This window comes from Ruditapes philippinarum, unplaced genomic scaffold, assembly GCF_026571515.1.
Source record: "Ruditapes philippinarum isolate M1 unplaced genomic scaffold, ASM2657151v2 ctg509_1_1_1_1, whole genome shotgun sequence".
In the NCBI taxonomy this organism is placed as follows: Eukaryota; Metazoa; Mollusca; class Bivalvia; order Venerida; family Veneridae; genus Ruditapes; species Ruditapes philippinarum.
The window spans coordinates 224,018-246,569 of NW_026859313.1; the positions used below are offsets into that span (position 1 = coordinate 224,018).

General features: G+C 30.8%; 1 protein-coding gene across 1 annotated transcript in view; it reads right to left on the reverse strand.

Moving 5' to 3' along the window:
• Positions 1–22,552, reverse strand: part of LOC132756035 (uncharacterized) — a 69,075-nt gene extending 46,523 nt beyond the window's left edge. Inside the window, exons 1-7 of the mRNA XM_060746999.1 lie at positions 22,399–22,552; positions 20,038–20,187; positions 15,694–15,824; positions 14,504–14,627; positions 11,003–11,083; positions 9,859–9,903; positions 5,266–5,361 (exon numbers count right to left, since the gene is read on the reverse strand). Of these exons, the coding sequence (XP_060602982.1) occupies positions 5,266–5,361; positions 9,859–9,903; positions 11,003–11,083; positions 14,504–14,627; positions 15,694–15,824; positions 20,038–20,163 (603 nt within the window). The 5' untranslated portion in view covers positions 20,164–20,187; positions 22,399–22,552. The remainder of the gene's footprint in view (positions 1–5,265; positions 5,362–9,858; positions 9,904–11,002; positions 11,084–14,503; positions 14,628–15,693; positions 15,825–20,037; positions 20,188–22,398) is intronic.

Here is a 22,552-nt window from a genome sequence, read left to right on the forward strand (position 1 = left end):
TTTTCTTTGATAAGAAATTAATCCTTAAACTTTGCTATGTGATAACATGATATTATTACCAATATAGTGCAAAAGATTGCCACAGGGCAATTATGCTAATAATGTTTTTTGGCAAGTAACATTTATAATTTGAGCATGATAAACAGACCGTTCGTCAGGTGTAAAAATACAAGCACAGTCCATTAAAAGATTAACCAAGGTAAACTGCAAGTGATTAACCAAATTATTACCATCAAACTTATATGCATTATATTTTGTGAGATGTTATTTTCATTTGAAACTTGATCATGTGAATGTGAAACATTTCATTTATCTATCTAACTTGAAAATGGTCAGTACCATACTATAAATAAATATGAAGAAACTTCTGTTTATCAAAACATAATTGTAGGTATGCAAGTTTAAACATAATTTATTAAATGTATATGAAAAATAACTTTTTTATTTGCATGTTAGCACTTTTTGAACAACCCTCAACATGTATGTTATACAACAGTGTTTACAACTCTTTTTTTAGACCATTTCTATTAAGGTGATCACAAGTATACAAAATTCAGTCCAAAACTAAATTGACCAAATAGGTAAATGACACAGTACATAGGTTAATCATAGGTGAAATCACTGTATTTCTATTATATCATATAGTTAGCATGATAAAAATCTGAAACTGTGTTAAACAGCTTTGTTGACACTTAATGCATACTGCACATTCTGTCAACATAAAACCTAGCTTAAACAATCTATCAAATGAACAAAACAAGATGGTAATTAAACTTCTTGGTGTATAGGTTTATCTTATTGAAGTTAAACCTGTGCCCTAAAAAAATCTTTAAATTATGTATAACAAGTAATTTGAAAAACTATGGTTGCTCAGTTTAGTGTAACATCAAACCGTACAAATTAAGCATGGTAAGGGGTATTTGGTAAGTATTGGTTTTTTATTTTCCAATTTTAAGACTACAAGGCATTTTATCTGTCTCAACTGTGAACAAAAATCCACTTTTCTATACTGTGACAACAGGATATGTCCTATCAACACTAAATTGTTTGGGTTTGATGGATTTTTGAAAAAAAAAAATACAAGTAACCTGTGATGCATTATTTGAGACACCTATGTGCACCTGTTTGACAGTAATTATAATGTTACAGGTATTTCAAATGTAGACATCTAGCCTGACATCTCACACATCCTCTATATTAAATGAAAGTCAGTCATATGAAACTATTTATGTTGATGAATTTCAGCTTATCATTTATCAATAACCTAAAAAAATAAATTTACCCTTGCTAAAAACTGAAAGGGAAACATTTTGTGAAAACATTGATCATGCATATATGGAGTGATCGCTCAGCTCACTAACTTTTCTATCAGTGATCGCTCGGCTCACCAACTTTTCTATCAGACCAAAAAATGCAGGCCGAGGACAAATGTGTACTTTTTTTCCCCAAACATACTTGACAAATCATGTGTAAATATCAACAGATAGCAAGGGGCATTTAAGTCAAATAAAACTTTTAAGCTTTACCAACTGGATTTAATGTAAAAGATTTTGTTTTTGTTTAATTTGGATCTATCCATTGTAAAGTTAAAGGGTTTTAATAAAATGTGTTTACAAGACATGAATGTGCCCTAATTCCAATGTTTTGTAAATCTATAGACAGTGTGACAGTAGGACAGTATGACACAAGGACCAGGACAAATCTATATGCCCCCATTCCCCCTATAGTGGAGGTATAAACATATACATGTACAGTATTTATGGCATTGCCAAGTTATATTGCACACAGTTCACTAAATGTTTGTACAATTGTGCCAAGTACACACAATCAAATATTAGCTATGATTGGTATAGAAGGGGGAATTATTATAATAAATATATCATATTTGGTTCATTTTCCACATTAGTAAAATATTTTGAACGCTTCATCAACTTTATAGATAACTTAAATACCTAACAAAAACAAAACATTAAAGTAAATATGAAATTTATAGAAATTTTGAAATAAAATGCTTAACTGAATTAAATAAAAGGAAAAAAGAAACTTAAAAAAATATATCAAAAAATCTCTTTTACATGTCATTTAACATGCACATTTCTTTGATACATTGAAAACAAAGCATGATAAAATAAAACTAAAATTACAAAAACTTTGTATTCATACATTCATGTGTTTCCATATTAAAAGATAAATGCACAAATGAACATTAGATCTGTCCTTTTTTGTTAAAGGTTATCTAAGATCACATGGTTTAAAATTTGGTTTTAAGAACAGGTATTTGTATTAGCGCCAATCCTATGTTAGGTATATGAAATGAACTTCTACACCTTTATTTAAATTTAAGGTTAAATTTTAGGTATCTCAATTGAAAATTTTGCATAAGACTGGTATAAAGTTTCAGTTTAAGTCCACACACAGTAGATCTACATTCATTTTTTTAAATCACATACATTGTATGAAATTTTTTTGACAGAAGCTGTTCAAATATTCATATTAAGTTTCAGTTTTTGTCTACAAAAAAAGCCAAGATGATCTATTTTGTAAAACAATACCAAAGGAATATGTCACCTCAAACAAAAGATATTGTGACAGTTACCATATAGTTAATAGTAATTATCTAAACCTAAACTCAATTCAAAGTTTGGTCAACAAAAATGTAATGTAAAAACACGAATTTTGAAAATAGAAATTAAATATTTTCTGTCAACAGAAAGACAAGTACATTGTAATTTTGGGTCTGAATAGAAGAACAGCCATTATAATTGAAGGCATTTATTCAGAGAAAGTGGACAAACTAGTCTTCTTCTGTTTTGATCACTTGACATGTACAAAATGAATAGCCCCCTTCCCCTCACCTCCCCAAGAAAGGTTCAGTGACCAGGAGAAGCAGGAGCTTTCATGTTTATTAAAACATGGTGCACATTTAAAAGGCTAGCAAGACATGGTACAGTGATTTTGTTTATAAATTCTTCACAAGTTTCACTTCAATAAACTATCAAGGTCATAACCTGATTTTTTAAGTGTTTTCTGTACTTTATCACCAAATAAACTTTTGATTCAATGGAATTTAAACTAGCATTTTTTTTAAAACCTTGACTTACTTTTTGCACATTAATTACTTCAACATTTAGTAAAAAATGTAAAGACTTTTTTTTCAAATCAACTTTTCCCTGGCTTTCAGCAAGTAAAACTGATAATTTATGTAATAAAAAAATCCATTTACAGCGATGACATACTTTACCAAGGTTTTTAATTTCAGATATCAATTAAAGTGCTTTTCAGTTAAAGGTATGCAAATATATGACAAACTCCGTCTACAAAATAAATAGACCAAAAACCTGAGATTTCAAATTTCTTTCTTGTAGGTCGTAAGTTTGTTGCATTTTATGTTAATTTTTACATTTTTAACAGCATGTTTATCGGTTAATCTCAAAGTCACTGAAGTATGGGGTAATTGCAGTTTACAAAAAATCTTCCAGCAAGTTTTAATGAATATACCATCAAATTAATATAAAATAAGTTAAAAAAGATATCAGATAAATGAAACACATCACTAACTCTTTTAACCTGATGAAACCAGAGGTGTTTAGACTTTGCCACCAGTAGAGAGCCAGGCCAGCCTGCACTTCCACAAAGTCTGACACAGCTTTATACTGTTGGTAGCTCATATTTTGGATTTTGAGACTAAAATGACTGAAATTTTATTAAAATGAACTGTTCCAAATTCAAGGCAAGGCAAATGCTTTACACAAAATCAGCACATTAACGGCTCAATACATGCAATTCATTTAAGTGGCATAAACACTGTAATGGTGATATGGCAACTTTTTTAGTTTTACTGATAATGAAAGAAGACCACTGTTGCCCATATGTGCATTATTCAGTCAAAAGTGGGTATTCAAGAAGAATCACCAATCTTCTGCAAGCTAGCTGAATAATCTTCTGACAAATTTGTCAAAAAGGTCAAACTTGTGATGTTACAGATTTATCTGTTAAGCATAATAATTAGAAACACTGACTGTATCTCATAATTTTAATTTAATGGAATGACATCATCTCAAAATATTGTCTCATCAAAGGTGATGGAATTATTATTCACTTAATGGACAGTCACATATATAATAAATACTACATGTGTACACAAATAATTTGACCCCAGTAGTGTGCGGCTACATTAATTATTAAAAGTTTGGTAGTTGAACTTATTCACATAGTATGACCTTTATGTATATTACTATATCACTACAGGTTTTTTGTTGGGCTTTAAGTCACATTGATACTGTTCAAGTCCCATGCTAACTCTCTTTATATATTTATGGTGAAAGTAGGAATCTAAAGTGCATTATTAAAGGCTGAAGTAAGCATCAAAGTAGAACCACCACTGACTGACTTTCCTTAAGCTACCTGGTCAGCTCCCTCATGTGTGGGAATTAAAAGTCCCAGGTAGGATTCAAATCCACAGCTGTGAGGGGTAATTGATTTGCTATCAGTGACCCAAAGATGCCTTATGCGGACTTTCAAAAGGACATTTTCAACAGTATGTTCATTAGTGCAATTTTTAGTAATTGCACTAACTTAGGATGAAAATTGAACACTGTGAACAAAAACTGAGGGTTTTTTCTGCTTTGACACTTTAATTTAGATATCAAAGTGCACCCAAATGATTATACATTAATATAGTGTATACATCAGACAACTGCATGAAGAAAAAAATGTCATTTAACAAAATAAAAAATCAAATGTCCTAAAACAATTAAATCGTGTATATTTACCAGTGTCACCAGACCATGAGAAAGTTCACTGTGTAATTTATTTATACATTCACTCTGGCCAATTGAAATACAAATGTACACTCAATGGGCAGCCTATGGAAAACTTTGCTCATGCAGTATTGTAAAGTAGTAAATTTGTAGCTTTTGTCATTTATTCAACATCTGAAGTAGCCCTAGATTTTGAACCTCAGAATATCTTCAATAAATGTAGAAACATAATAGTATGAATCTTAAAGGCTCACCATGACATTGGTCGTTGTACATGATGTAGTTTACAAAGAAAATAATGTCACTTTTACAAAATACATGTATCATTAACTTGACATTTAAAAATTTAACTGTAACAAATATACAGTCACAATTGCAAAGTAAAAATATTTTGCATTTAAGGATAGTAAATGTTGTTGGAGAGAGCCTTTAAGTTTTTTTGTGTGTAGTTTTTCCTTTTATAATACAGGTTAGTTTGAAGCTATTTATATAAGGTTAAGTTTACCTTGTAAACAATAGTTTGTGTTGACAAGCTGCATATGTAGTAGCGTAGACCTTTCTCAGGTATCCTATGTGTGGAAAACTTCCTTAGACAATACACCTGTAACGATAAAAAATAAATATACATTATATTATAGTTTCTTTCCAAAATATCTTGATGAAATGGTCATCAATATGTATATTTGTTTATTTATAATACTGTGAATTTCTTCAAAGATTCATAATGTTTACATATTCACAGCAACTGCAAATTTATGGGTTACTTTTTCTCTTTTTACCAAAAAAAAAGAGCACTTTTCTATTACTATTAACTGTTATAAAGACTTTTGACAGACAGTATTTCCATGTTATAATCAATTGTAAAGATTTTTTACAGGTTATATAACCATTTATAGTTGTTTGCTATATAACCCTCATCTAGCTTATATTGGGCCATATAACCTGTCAAATTTTTTTTTTTAGTAATCACCTTGGCAAGTAAAATGTAGTCAAAGCTATCTGAAATTATCAACTGTTTAAAGAGTAACAGTCTTCTAAATTAGCACTCGCCCGATTGCCCTGGCGAGCACTTTTTGCCACGTGACTACTGTTTCTTGGCTTACTTCTGTTAGCCATATAAAGCGAGTAATTTATTGGGAGACAACTTTGTTTATGTTCCGTCTTCCATTGTCAAGTATTGTATCGTAGTAACCGTGAAAAATGATTTTCATGTACAGCAGTGAATAACAATAAAATAAATTATGACACAAGACTTGTATTTACCTTCAGCATTTAAGATAAGAAAAAAAACATTAAAATTTGAAAAATTTATTCGGGCTAATAAAGTTGGTTTCAGGCGAGTAACTTCTCAAATGTTACTGGCCCAAATGGCCAGTAACTTCAAAATGGTAATTTCGAAGACTGGAGTAATATAGTATTATTCATTTAATGGTAGTCTGTATTTACAGTTGATAGCTGATAATAATCATGGGGTATAAAACTCAGATGAAAACCTCTGTCTAGAGGGTGATCTTAATCCTTAACCTGCTAGAACCTGAAGTGATTGGTCTTTGCCATCAGTATAAAGCCATGCCAGCCTGCCCATATGTACAGTCTATACAGGCCCTATACTGCCTACAGTTTATTTTTTGCATTTTCATATCAAAACGTCTAAAACATTTAATAGTCTTTTCCAAATTAAAACTTAAGAAAATCCATTTGTTATGATTCAAGAAGCAAAATGTATGAAAAGTTCATTTTTCAGACTTTACACATCAGTTTTCTCTATGAGACTTTATACCACATATCATAATGAAGTGTACATTACAAAATACTGTATTTTTTTCTCTGTAAAGTATCACTTTTATTAATACATAGAAAAGTGAACTAAGTTCCAAGTAATTTCATTGTTTATTTAAGTAACACTATATATGTAAAAGTTTTCCTATAAATTTATGCACTTAAGGAGAACCTCTTAAGGGAATTTTCTCAGTATTACTTAAAAAAATATTGTTAAACAATAAAGCAAGATCCTGTGAATTACATTTAAAATACAATGTAATTTTTTTTTTACTCAAACTTATAATGTAAAAAACGTTTAAAGGTCATAATATATTGGTCAGAGTCAGCATGGCATTATTTGTTAGAACAAACTTATAATTGACAAATTTACTATTTAATACACATGTGCATGTATACCAGTTTATCATAAAATATATCTATATATACCTTGAACCTATGTACCGAGACTTCAACAGACCATTAAATATTAATAACCTGTACAAGCAGTTTGACCACACTCTACTCAGTTATAATGCTTTGATATTAAAGATATACTCTGCTCATCCTTGCATAAAATATTCTAAATACAGAAATTTATTGAAATCTGTGAAATTCTTATGTGTAATTTGAATAAAGAATGAATACACTATGTATGGGGAGCTGAGTTTCCTATTACAGATCAAGTGAAGTTGGTCTTTTCTAAAAAAAAAAAAAAAGACTGCCAGTTTTTTTAATGACACTATATTTTCATATTGTGACCACCAACATATCTAATCTACTTTGAGTGAAATCAAAACATGTTTATTTTATATTTTCAAAGAGACTGTGAAGATATTATCAATATTTTCTAATATCAAGTTTGCGCATAGTATATCTTTAAAATCTCCTTTGTATTAACAATAGGATGCTCCAGATTCAAAAGAAGGACTACCGGTAGTTCATTGCTATCATTTGGTAAGGAGGGATGATAAAGGTTTAAACAACATCTTTAAAACCTCTTATTATCTTGTCCATCAAATTATCAAACAGAAAAAGTAAACATGAAACTGTGGTAAAGGGAATTTAAATGTCATCAGATTAAACTCAACTTAAACAGGAAGTAAGATAAAAATTTATTTATTTCCCTGTACATGTAATTTTGTCAAGTACCACTTGTCTAATTACATACCGCAACATGCCAAGTACTATTATACAGGAACAAACAGTTTAGTATTTGGATAAAATTTCATCAAAATCTTTACATAGAAAAATTAAAACTTAATTCTTTACTTGTTTTTAAGCTAGATTGTTGCCTGCGTAGCTCAAAAGCAAGAGCATAAGATTTTTAATCCGTCTCCAGCGAGACAAAATTTCTGTTGAACAACTGATCTCAAATCACGTGGGATTAGTAGCTTGTCTCTTGCGAAGAAATTGGTAATTGTTGGTCAGCTGATGAGGTGACCATCAGCCAACATATGTCAATAAATCAGAGTAAAAAGCAACCAAACAAACAAGTTATATTAGTCTGGTATGTCAAACATGGGTTGACAGTAAGCATTCCCAGATAACTTTTTATTGTCTCCACAAAAGGGTAAAAACTTCCTCACATGAAAATGATATCTTTAACCTAAACATTGTTAAATATGTGTCATCATCTTGTCTTAACTAGAGTCCTGAGTTGTCCACTATGAGTTTTTAAATATCAAAATAAAAAAATAATTGAAGAGCCACTGTGAGTGTGGACTATATAATGTATACTTGGGACTATAAGGTGTTTATCTCATTCAAATAATACTTAATTTATGTTTTTACATGTATTATTATATAGTGTTCTACCATAGAAAAAATAATTCTAAAGAAACAAATCATGGAAATTAATGTATTAAATCTTTTTTTAATGCTTATTTAATACAATGAATAATGTGTAAGTCTGAACATATCTTAAACCTTGGACATGATATACACTGTACCGGTACCATTTTATTTTATTTTTAGCTTCCATGAGACAAACACACATGTATATACACATGACACTACCATGAATCACAACCAGAGACATGTGTTACATGGAACACATGTTCAGTTAAATTCCTCAAATAGCTTTCATATAGCTGCCATGGAAACCAACTTGAAATTCACAAACAGTGATAATAAGACGGTCTTTGACGATACTTTTTCAATCCCAAGTTTATGATTATATGCAACTGATTAATACTGAATAACCTTTATATTAAGAAAATATTCTATTACTTGAATGTGTTTGTCTCATTTTCCTCCAAATAAAAACAATCAAAATTTAGCCAAAAAAGCCCAGTGATGGAATTATAAACTTATTTGTTGATACTTATATAAATTTTAACTGGTCTTGCCAAAATTTACAATGTCAGATAGCTATTTTTTTTATAAACAAATAGCATAAATATATAACTTGGGACAAAATTCTAATTAACTTTATGATACATAACTAGCAATCTTTGAATAGTTTTCAAACTAGATTTCCAACAGTTTTTGTTTTTCATAACAACCTTGACAATATTCAAATATTTATACTATTTTCATCACATAACGGAACTGATATGTTTCCAATAAATGAGGTTTCCAACAACTGTGATAATTTTAACCCTTCCTACATGAATCGAAAAGTCTCCTCCATGCACAAAATGTTACTGACATCATGTTAAAAGCACTTGTTGCATGCATGCTGTTAGATAACAATTATGTTAAAGTGCATTATTCTCATGTTATGTAATTAGATAGCCTAACAAAATGTACCTAGTTAACAGAATAACCTCATTTCAATGTAACATCATTCTGCACTAAATGTATGACTTTTCACACACCAAATGTAATGAATACTATTTAATTACCCTTTATGTACTTCATGAATTAAAATATCACTAAATTCTTGAATCATATAAACAAAATTTTCCCAATTACGACTCTAAAACCCATGTGACATGTACAACTATTACCTATATATTCTTAAGTTTACCATATAAGAAGGCATTGTGCTTATGTAATATGAAAATACTTAAATATTCAACTCAGTATATATCAATGTAATAATATGTGCTGCAAGATAAGTGCAAATCAGTGTTAAATCATATGAAATATAGAGAACTAAGCACACAAATGTTTAAGATAAAGACTGACAAACATAAATTGTCCGCCTTGTTAATTTCAGAGGCGCCCAGTCATTTTCAAGGGAGGGCTTTTGTTCGCCTTGTCATTTTTGGGTGGGCTTTTGCCTGCCTTGTCATATTTGGACAGGAGGGCTTTTGTCTGTTTCCCAAAAGATAAGGCAAGAAATTTATGGCTAAAATATATGATAGAATAAACTAAAATTAAGACAAATTACCTGTCTTTGAAACTCCTCTGTATCTTTATCGCCTGTTACAAACACCTGAAAGAGACAAATAGTATACATTTGATTATTATAATAAATACAACATTGATGAAATTATTAACTTACAATAAATTTTATACTCTGAAATGAAGACATAAAATACCAAAATATAAGCCGTTCAAATTGTGCATAGGGGATTTACATTGACAATGTAAGGAAATGCATTTGGTCCACAAAACTATGAATGAAAACAGTATTTTTACACCAATTTAAGTGCAGATACATGATTTGAACAATTAGAAAATCAGGTACAAAAAAAAAACAGAATCAACAGCCATGTTATGAATTTAAGCTGCCACTGTAAGTTGTCTTTTTTATGTGATATCAAGAAAAAAAATATTTCTCCATATGAGAAAAGTTGAATCTAAAGAATTTCAACAAAACATTGATAAAGATGACTGTATAATAATGGATATTGTACAACAATCTCCTTAGAAACAGACATAGTAAATGTATCATTTAAGTGTCATATGACATTTTCAAGAACATCTTGATAATACATCAGCTTTACCAGACTACATATATAAAATCGGCTTGTACAGCTGATATTCTAGACACTGCTTCTAGACACTGTTCCAGCAATAAGATATATTTATAGACATTTATTGCAACTTGACATTACACAGTCACAAGATCGTTACCAATATAGATACTAATGTATTGTAGAAATGAAATAATACATATAATATATACTAAACAAGCAGTCAGTCTCAATTTTTCCTTTTCTGATATACTTTATAACTACTTCCAATATTATTACTAAAGAATGAAGTTCAACCTATTTGTCAAGAAATAATCTTCTCTAAAACTATCAAAAAGACGGATACAGTAGTCTTAAAGAATTGCGAGCCAAAAAAGCAAGACAATAATGATTTCCTTCAAAAGCATCATTTGACAAGTTTCTTACTTTAAAAAAAAAATAATAAAGAAATAAAACAAAATTTGAAACAAAAAATCAAATGTTATTTGCTTATGCAACTGATAAATTCAATAAATTCAAAAATTGAGAATTTCGAGACAGGAAGGAAGAAAAGAAAACATCTATGAAAGAGTAAAACTATGAAAAGTGGATAAGGTGCTGTAATTAAAATACAACCTGAAGTATAAGGGGCTCCTGTGTTTTAGCAACTCTACCACAATAATCATCATCAACATCTACAACCCTCCAGCCTAATATCTGAAATTATATAAAACATATTGTACATGTACATATCTATAATCTGCTTGCTCAAGGTTTTCTTTGCTTTCCCTCATTTTTTTTTTTTTGCATGAAGGGGTTTGCAAGAGGAAACTAAGAGTTTTATGCACTTTAAATAAAATATTACAGAGAATTACAGTTCAATCAACATGTATTTTAATAAACATAATAAAATCTTTAAGATCTCTTTGTTGTCAGGGATACATATGAAATGAAGAGTTTTAATAACAAGAGCTGTCCGTAAGACAGCGCGCTCGACTTTTTTATTGCTTGCCAATAAAAAAAGTTTTTGCAGTAAAAGGCAATACAAGAATCTCTGTATTTTTAAAGTGAACAATGGCCATGAGCATTAAGATATTTAGTGAAGAATTATTTTACTGAATTGTGTGATACCCTTGAACACTGCAGCAAAGTTTGAAATGTTTAAGTCAAAAGAGGGCTGGTAAGAAAGAAAAAAAACTGAGTTGAGCCTTAAATAAATTTAATAGTATTAAACCCACTTTGAGAGAATAAGGTATTTTTACGTCACTCAGAACACCTTGGTAAATGACATAATAACATAATTTTTCAAGAAATCTATGCCAAGGAAGCAGTATATTTTTGTACTTGTATTTTTGATACCCTTGAATATTACAGCAATGTTTATATGACATAATTTATGGTAAAGTGAACAAGTGGATAGGAATGAATTTTTTTAGATTTTTTAAGTTTTTTAGTGCTTGCCTATAATACAAAACATTGACAGTTAAGGGCCATAATTCAAATAAAATCTTTGAAAGAATTACCTTCTCCTGGACATGTTTGGGAATCATGATTGTAAACAAGTATTCCAACTTTCAAATTAATATCTCAAACAGTTCAGTCAAAAAGTGGACTGGTACTAAAAACTTAACCAAGATTCTAAGTCGATAAAAGGCCTTAATTTTTAAAACAAATCCTTGACAGAGTTACCTTCTCTTGCGTACAGATGGGGGTAATGATGTGAAATAGCATTAAAAGTTTCAAAGCAATATCTCAAAGGGTTAAGGCAATAAGTGGATTTTACCCATATTCAATGTATTTTCTAAGTCAAAAAGGGGCATAATTCTGTCAAAAACCTTGACAGAGTTATGTCCTCTTGTCTGTTGATGAAGGTCGTGATGGTAAACAAGTATGGTCAGTTTCAAAGCAATACCTCCAATGGTTTTGAAATAAAGTGAGGTGGTACAAAAAACTTAACCAAGCTCAATACACTTTCTAAGTCAAAAAAGGGCCATAATTCTGTCAAAAACCTTGACAGAGTTATGTACTCTTGTCTGTAGATGGAGGTTATGATGGTGAACAAGTATGGTAAGTTTCAAAGCCATACTTGTAATACTTCTGAAATAAAGTGGGGTGGTACGAAAAACTTAACCAAGGTGTGACGCCAACGCTAACGCCGACGCCGATGCCGACGCCGGGGCGAGTAGGATAGCTCCCCTTTTCATAGAAAAGTCGAGCTAAAAAGTATTTCAGAAACAAAGGGTCAGATAATGCCATTTCTATGTCCTAGGGGATTGTTTTCCAGTCACGTTTGTCAAACAGATTTACCGAAGTCATTGACTGAAGTCTTATATAAATATGCATTAATAGCTCTTGCTTACCTAACGTTATTGATTCAACTTGAAATGTCAAATGTCTCTAGGGATTGAGGCAATATTTGTGATCACAATTTATTAATTAACATACACATTAACAAGTATTGAAAACATTACTTTATATTATAAAACATATTTCCAAGGCAATGGCAACATTACCACATGTCTATCTTTAAGAGAAATGTAAATCTTTAAGCAAAGAATTTGCACAGTTAAATACTATCAGGCTATTTCTGAAGTTTTACTTCCCAAAAGTGTTCCATCTAGTCATTGTTTTATATTACAGATCATTTATTTATATACATGTATAAATTAAGTCAAAGTAGTATTAGTTATAAAGATTTTTGACAGGTTATATGGCCCTATATAAGCCGTTGTTTGGAATATAGCTGCTAGAGTTATGTTGCAAACAACCATTTATATATGGTCATATAACCTGTCAGGAATATTTATAACAAATTTATAATACAGTAAAACTTTCTCTCTTAGAGAAAAAAGTGAGATTTCTGCATAAATTGACGGTAGCCATGTATATAAAACTATATAAAAGTCAAGATTATCCAATGAAAAGTGACATTACAAACATGCAGTATTATATCTTAAAAGGCATATTATATCAAGTGTTACATAGGTTTGGATTTATCACATAATTTGCAGGTGTCTCAAAACATTTTCCTTTTACTTCTCAAAAAAGGTATTTTTTTATACTTGTTTGTTTTACCCTGTGGAAAAACCACACAGTTCTTTCAACTTAGTTCATTCATCAGAAAAACATAAAAACAAAAATCCCTTTGATAACATTGGATAAACATCTCTGAATAAATAAGTCAATATTCATGTACATTCTTCCTCAGATGAAAGTTAATTAAAAATGTATGACCACTCTCATGTAGATTATTAGGAGTGATAAGGTATTTAGAAGGCCTACTGAGACAGCTCAGCTGTTTATCAGAATACACAGATATGTAAAACACAGGCACACAGCAGACTTGTATAAATCATCACTGGAAATAATCAAATACTTCATCTCCTAAGGCTGAATCATCCCAAATCAATATGTCATGTGAACAAATGTTACATGTGCACAATCTGTCATCAAGTTTTCAGGCAAAATACCATTCTGACATGTTCCCATACAGGGATGTTTGTAATAAAATCATGTGATTTCTTATTTTTACTCTTTTAATTATTATGATAATTATTATCATTATAATATTAATCCTTAACCATTTTCTTATATTTTTTTATTAGCCATTAACCTCTGGAAGAAAGTGGTAAGCCTTTGCCACTTAACTAATGGTAGCTCAATTTTCTTTACTCTAATTTTGAAATCCCTTACATTCTGAATGGACTGTTCCAAATTAAACTGAACATATCCATTATATAAGAGTTAATGAAATATATCTTTTTCAAAATGATAATCTCTGTTTTTAACAAGATATTAAAAGTTGTGCATCTTAAATAAAAAGCCAAAATGATTCTGTCTATTTTCCTTGTAGGACAAGTGATATTTCAAATAAGTCCTAAACCTTCCTAATTTCAAATGCACAAAGGCTATTTCCTAGCCAGAACATTTTTTAACTTTTTAAAAGTCTTTTTTGGCATCTTAATAAAAATTATTTTTTTCTACCATTGCTTGGATGGGATTTATATACATGTATAAATCTACTGATGCTTCACTATTTCCCTGGTCTGTTTAACCAATCATAGGCTTATGAATTCTTACATTAATGTGGTATTTAATTTCTTTTATATATCACAGAAATAATTGCACTGGTTATACCTGTATACCAAACTTAGTAGCTATGCCAGTGAAGAGTTCTTGTATTTCTGCCTGGTCTACTTTCTCAATAAACATCATTCCTGTGGCATAAGTTCCTTCATCAGGTAGACTCACACCTTGTGCCCTGTCAAGTAAAATACATCACCAGGTTTTAATGTAACTTATAAAACATATCACACAGGTGTTAATTTTTTTTTCAAACACTAGTGTGATTCCCTGTAACACATGATATGAGCAAAATAACCTGACTGGTTTACACATGTGCAGTCTGATCAGTCTGCATTAGTCAGTCAATGAATTTAAGATTTTGAATTTACTAGCTCGAATTCCAGTTTTGAATTTATTCTACTATATATGTAACTAAATTTTCTTAACTAATTTTCACTGGTTTGAACTAATTTTCACTGGCCAATCTTTTAGTTATAATTTTTTCATTTACGTAATAAATTATATAAAAATAGTTTTTATAGATTGCGTAGAAAAGCGGGTTTTTTTTTAGATTTTTTTTTGTTGTTGTCTTTTTAAATCTCTCCATAATAGCCTCCATTAACATAGGCAGCACAAGTTCAGCTTTTTGATACATGTACAATGTAACAAGACAAGTTCATTACACAAATTCAATGTAGTGATATTATAAATTGACAGGTAATGACAGTAATTCCGAGAAACCGTTTCTACAGGTATTGCAGGTGTTTTTCAAACATGTTCTCCCTAGATGATTCTAAATATACTTACAGGTATATGCATTAACATTTCTAGCCTGATTATTATGTGAAAGTAATTAACATTGAAATGTATTATTTCAAACACTTCCATGATTCACATACTGATATACCAGCCTATTTCCTGACATTAAGGTAGTCTTACTATAATGATTTCCCCCCCAAAAAAAATTCTAACATCGGCCAAAATCATAATAACTGGTCATTTTCGGAATGTTATTTTTCATAATCTTCGGTATTTAATCATTTTTAACCTTTAATAACCGGTATTTAGTGCATAGCGATAAAGGGTGAGTGATTGTAAATAATCTAATGCCCCAGATTTTGAAATTATAACAGTCTGGATATTCCAATATTAGCTAATGTTAGATTTTTTTGGCGTGGAAAGCATTACAGTAAGATTATCATAACTATAAGGTTATAAACCTGAAACAGATTATGACATTAGTCTATACACCAGCAACATACTTCATAATCCTTGCATACAGTTTGTGTGGTATTCCTGTGAGTACGCCAGCCCCGTCACCACTGTCATTATCACACCCACAAGCTCCCCTATGCTCCATCCTCCGTAACATCACCTCAGAGTCCCGCAATATCTGAAACATATATTTCCATAATTCAAATATTGCCCTGGAACACATTGTAGTATCCTTTTACAAAGGAAATCATGAGCTCTTTTTTTTAACATAATTTTATGTTATTTAAAAATTACACACAAAAAATCTTTATTTTAACAGATTTTAATCATCAGATGCTTTTTTCTAATCCCTTTTTCTTGTTTTTAATAGTTTTTATTATTTTTTGGAAATTTGTTTATTTCTAAAAACCTATTTTCAATTAAAAAGTGAAATATTGCAACTAATCAAATGGCTCTATAATTAACACAAATTAATGGCATATTAATTATGATTCAATCTGGGTATAAAACATGAAAAACTTGTTTAAACTTTTTAAAATTTTCTTTTAAATAAAGTATGAAACATTATTAAATACAATGTTGAAGGTGATCCTAGGGCACCATTTAAGTGTAACGTTAATTATGGCAACTGCATGCAGACCAGCTAATTTTGTCAAAAAATAGTTTTTATATTATAATCCTTGTAATTAATTTTATTGAACAATTCTAAAAAATTATCTAATAAATAACATGAGTTACAAAGCCTGAAATGTTGAAATCTATTTCAAAAGTGTTAGTGTAGCTAAGTCATGCACCTCTTTGAAATCAGTGTCACAGTTTTATAATGTCAGTGTGTCAGACAGTCTGCATGTGGGGCTTATTGGTATACTAATCAACACGGTGGGTTTTTTTACCTATGTAGAAATATGCAATGTAAGGTACTTTCTGCATAGGAAATATTTATAGAAAACAAAACCTTTTCATACATATAACAGCTGTACAAAACTGTCAATTTATGCTGCCTCAGCATACAAAATGATTTTCTTTCGTCTCTTTTTGTTTTAACATGGCACCAACACTGTAAAGGTCATATGGCGACTTTCCAGCTTTACTGGTAGATAAAGACCTCAGGTGCCCCTTCCTAAAATTATTTCAGGCACGAATGGGCATCTGAGTTGAACCACAAACATTCCATAAGCTAGCTGGAGAGCTTCCTCACACGAAAGAATCCAAAGTCCCTGGCGGGATTCAAACCCACAGCAGTGGGGGGCAAGTGGTTTGAAGTCAACTACCTTAACCACTGGGCCACAGAGTGAGACCTCCATACAAAATAATAAATGTTTGCTATGCAAGTTAAAGAAGTGTATGATAATAATTGGGTTTGTTTTTAGAACAATAATGCTTAAAAAAAAAATGCAGAATAAAATATAGATCATACTGATAAGTTTAAAACATGGGATGATGCTATTCTTCCTGATATACCTTCATAACAGTTGATAAATTAAATTTCAATAAAATATTATCAAAATTTGTTTGCAACAAAAAAATTTGACTTTATTTTTCAATTTTATTATATACTGTAGTCTGAAAAGCTATCAGTTACTGACAGTGTACTGACAGTGTCTTTCTTGAAAAGTTGTTCTTCTAACACAGGTATGACTGTACAAGAGTTCCAGTAAACTACTGTTCTACTGGCATTAATATTTCTCGGTAAGTACCACACTTATAATACATATGATGAAGTTTGTACATGTTAATAACAAAATGTTTTATACAGGTATCAATGAGGCTCTACATGTTCTTCAGACTTGGATCTATGATGATAAGACCTCATAAAATTTACTGGTTAAAAGACTGGTGTTGGCCTAATGTAAATCACAATAATGGAAAATCTTTCTTTTCCTTTAAAGACACTGTAGAAATCAGAAATCCATACTTAGAAGTGTAAAAATAATACTATTTTTCTTTTGAAAAATGCCATGGCAAGACATTTCTTTCCTCAAACTTCTGTGTTCATGAACACCACAGATAAAAAGTGCTTTTTTAAAAAAAAAAAATCTCTAACTCAAATGGTATTCAACTCAAAAGGAACAAGGTTCAATCCCCTCCAGTTTCAAATGCTAGCGAGTCTAAATTCTAAATTTGTATGTATTGAACTGGATGAACAATATATTCAGAAATATAATCAGTTTAAATAATTCAAAATGACAGCAACATTATTGTATAAGGAGATAATTCAAAATCAATCACTGGACTGTAACAATATTATACAAGGAGATGAGCCACTCCTGTTTCTTTTTTGTAATAACAAATCATTGTATGTGGGAGTTTTTGGTACATCATTGCCTGCTCAGACTACTTAATATATCTCGTTCAAATCATTGGAATCCATATATAGAAGGCTATTAGAAGAAATCAATCAATAAAACCTCTGGAAGTAGAAAATTATGGAATTATAGCTGCTACATAAAACTCCTATAGGAATATATCTGCGTCAGCAACATGTCTAAAAGATATTCTCTTTATGGGATGTTATTGTTTAGCTTGATGAAAGAGCTTTTATCCGGTCAGCTTGCACAAAATTTACTTCCTCCTTCCAAAACAATTAACAACCATCAAACGTTAGTATAATAACACTTGTATTCATACAATTTCCAAGAATTTTTGACAATACAAATTGTTATACTAATTGAAAATTGTTTTACTAATTGAAAATGATCTAAGTTGACAGTATTGAAAAGTTGAGGAATTATCACAGGCTCTTAATTCAAATCTTTATTAGTTCTATATCAATGTATTGTATTGTATGTATATCAATGCAGTATTGCAATGTTTTTTGTTGTTGTTGTTTTGTTTTTTTCAATCTAAAAGTTTTACAATGGTTCCTCCCAATTTGAAATGTTTTCAGTTAATTGGGGAAAATTTGCAGCAACATACAAACTGTGGCTTTAAGATATTATCTTACAACAAAATAGGGAATACTCAATTCAAAAATATCTCCTTTAAATTAAGCTTTTCAGCTTAATAATAGCCAATACTGATCACATGTGTCACCTGATAATAACATGTATGTTGTAGCTACTGTGTACATTGTAGCAGGATACACAAATATTGTTAACAGGCCAAAATGAATGCAATATTCAAGGGCCATAACTTAACAAAAATAATTTAACTGGAAAACCAACTGGAAAACCCATCTCATTGAAAATTGTTCTTAGCATTTCAGCCATAATATGAAAGTTTGTCATTATTATCTGCAATCAAACATGCTTTCATGATAGGAAGAAAGCGGTTCTCCTCCCCCTTATAGCACTGATACCTGAAAATGGCACTGTTCCCAAACAAAAATAGATGGAAAATTTCCCAATTTCTGACTTTAAGAAAATATTATCAAAATTCTATCATTTGACAGTCACGGTCATTTAAAGGTCAAGGACATATCTTAATTATTCCAGATGTCTATTTTGTCACAAGTGTTGTTTTGTCCACATATTAATCAAATCTGTACATAAATAAAAAAAATCAATACTTTGACCTTGACGGTTAAGGTCATTTAAAGCTCAAAGTCAGTTCAACCTTTAATAATGTCTTGTCTAAAAGGTTGTTTTGTCTAAACATGAAAATAATCCATTAATTAATTACAAAGTTACAGCCAATTATAGCAATAATCAGTGAAAACAAAATTATTTGACCTTCAAGGTCATACATGAATCATGATCAATCTTCTGACTTTGATATACATGATGGTCCTGACCTAAAAGATATTATGTCTTAATATAAAGTTAATCCGTTCATAGATAATAAAGTTATAGCCAGTTACAAGGAAAAAAAAGCATTTCATTAATTGACCTTTACAGTCAAGGTCAATAAAAGGTAAAGGTCATATATAAATTATTCAAGTTATAAGTTATATTAGTTTTGTAGCAAGTCTTGTTTTGTTCAAGTTTAAATCAAATCCATACATAAATAACTTTATATAATTTTTCAAAAAATAGGGAAAATGCCAACAAAATGCAGAGAAGCATAGGCCTAATCTAGGTAATTATAATAGTGAAATGAAGACACTCGGCAGCAAGGAGTAGGGGTATGGGAAAAAAATGACATAAAATGTAGTTTTAACTTTCCACTAACAAAATACTGCCATCAGTATATGGAAGATTGATTTCAAAATTCTGTGCGCCAAAAATAAAATACCACCAGACAATACATATTTTTGTTTCTTTTATTAAGATTTACATAGGTTGTATCCAGTAGACATTGGAATTGGCAAGACTCAAGGGACATTTGGCGAAGAGTTTCCATTGTCACAAACTAAAACATGCAAGAAGTAATTCAAGCTGTATGTTTTTACACAATCAATATTATATTTGGTATATTAATTTTTATTAATAATCAAAACAAATTTGTGTTACCTTATGTGACCGTACTCCATCAATGCTGACAACATAACCAACACCGCAAGCATCTGACTCATACCTGGGATCATACAACCCAGTGGCTGGTGGCAAGCCAAACTGCGTCCCCTCAGTTACAGGCATTGTGCTGACAATTTCAACTGAAGTCTGTAACGAAATCAAAATATTTCAAATACTATCTTTCAATTTATACTCCAGTACATAATATCTTAATCTAACAAAAATAAAAATGTTTGAAACTTCTCCTACTAAGGTTATTAATATTATTGGAATGCTGCTGCATATCATGTGGTCCATATAGGTACCTCACTGTAAAAGGTGACCATTTTCAGATCATTTAATACTGATTTTTAAACAAAAAAATTTGGTAGATTATGAATAAGGATAACACTGACTCTGAATATAACTCTCATGTGCATAGGACATTGTTTTGCATTAGTCTTCAGACAAACAACACATTTGACAAGATCACTAAAGAAGCTAACAACATGCTAGAGTTCCTAAAACGTAATTCGAGACACACAAGCTATGAAACTAAAACCAACGCCTACATACATGTATCTCTTGTTTGATCTAACTTAAAATACTGCTGCACTGTTTGGAACTCCCATCATAAAAACCTTATATATAAAGTGGAAATGGTACAGCTAAGAGCAGCACACTTCACTACAAACAGGTACCATAACACCAACAGTGTCTCAGATATGCTTCATCATCTAAATTGGGAAACACTGGAAATACGCCGTCAAAAGCTCCAACTCATTATGCTTACAAAATCATCCATTAACTTGTGGAGATAGAATTCCAGGCCACTTCTTAACACCAACTAAACCCATACATGTGAACTTTTTTTGATGATCAAGTGGGAGATTTTACTTCAAAAAGAGGGAGATTTTATAATTTGCAATAAACAAAGAAGGAAGTTCTGACATCAAAAATAGGGAGATTTCTAAAATTTGTGAAAATACCCCTTATTTTAAGAAAAATCTTTGAAAATATGGCTGCAGAAAGTGGGAGTCTCCCGCTAAAAATGGGAGAGTTCACATGTATGTAAACCCAGAACAAGGTTGCCACACAGTACCCGATTCCTACAATATTCAACGTCCACTGACCCTACTTGTATTCCTCTGTGGAACAACCTGCCAGCACCTGTTGCTGAGGCTCATTCTCTGGCATCCTTCAAGAATGAGCCATCTAATCTAACCTTCTAAAGGGGACTTACATGCACAGTTACAAAGAACCACCAATTGAAGGGCTTAAGCTATGCCAGCAGGGTCCTGGACCTGGGCACCGCCACAGAAGCTGGATTGGTCTTGCCTAGATGGATGAAAAGTAACTGTGTACAACTACTTTCTGCTACTACATTTCTTTTAACTGCTATTTAGCAAAAACTGTGTCCATGTCCTTTTTTCTTTCTATCCTATTTTATTTCTCTTTTTGTCTTTTTTCTTGCACACTTTTAAAGAAATGTTAAGTTTGACAGTTTAATGTACAGATGTAGATGTAACAGCCTGGCAGCAGGATAGATAAGGGCAAATCTGTTTGCCTTTTGAATTATGTCATATTCTGGCTGTGTGTAGGAATATTGCAATTTGTCTTTGGTTGATAGTTAAATCTGGATGCTAGTGCGAGGGCTTAAATAATGCGCAGGTTGACATCCGGGCTCTACAATGTATCTCCACTAATAAAGAATAAATATTAATTGCAGTGACAGCGTAAATGTGACTGAAAGTTCGACCCCAACACTACAGCTTTTATGACAAAAACTGATTGTAGAAACATACTATAGGTACAATTAACAGACTTTATATTGCATGAAATACAAATGTTATCATTATTACCCACTTATGATTGAAAATTTGAAATACAACTTAAAATGTAGCAAAAATAGTTTACTACTGAAATTTGATCTACATTTATCAAACAAAACACTATATAATTTTCGTACTGAAACAACAGGACGGACAAGGGCAAATCTACATGCTTTGAATCATGTTTACATGATTCTGTTTAGATGTAACACCTGACTGAGCCTCCTGTCGCTGACTATCATTGTCACAAAATCATATCATAATTCAATGCTTAGTATAAATGCAAACATAGTCTTAATTTAGGTGAAATAAATTTTGCCTGTCCTTCAAATATGATTTTTTTCAACCAGAACTGTCAAAATCACGCGAAATCAACAAATTGACCTTAAAAACCTTGTCTACTATTGTAGAGTTGCTCCCCTTGGTCTGATAAACTCAGCTTCTCTGTAAAAGCGTCTGCTAATTGACTTTTCTAATTTATGCAGCGCCTGTTATAAAATTAAAATCACATAAGAAATTTATTTAAAAATAACATGATGTATTTTACCTTTATTATTCAATTGTGACCTTTCACGATGAGATTTATCCGTTTTGGAGGTTAAAACTGATGAATTAAATGCGGTGCGTTACCAAAAATATCCTTATAGTCGATCTCACAGTACACAATATTTCGGACATATTCTCTTTACCTAAGTATCAAA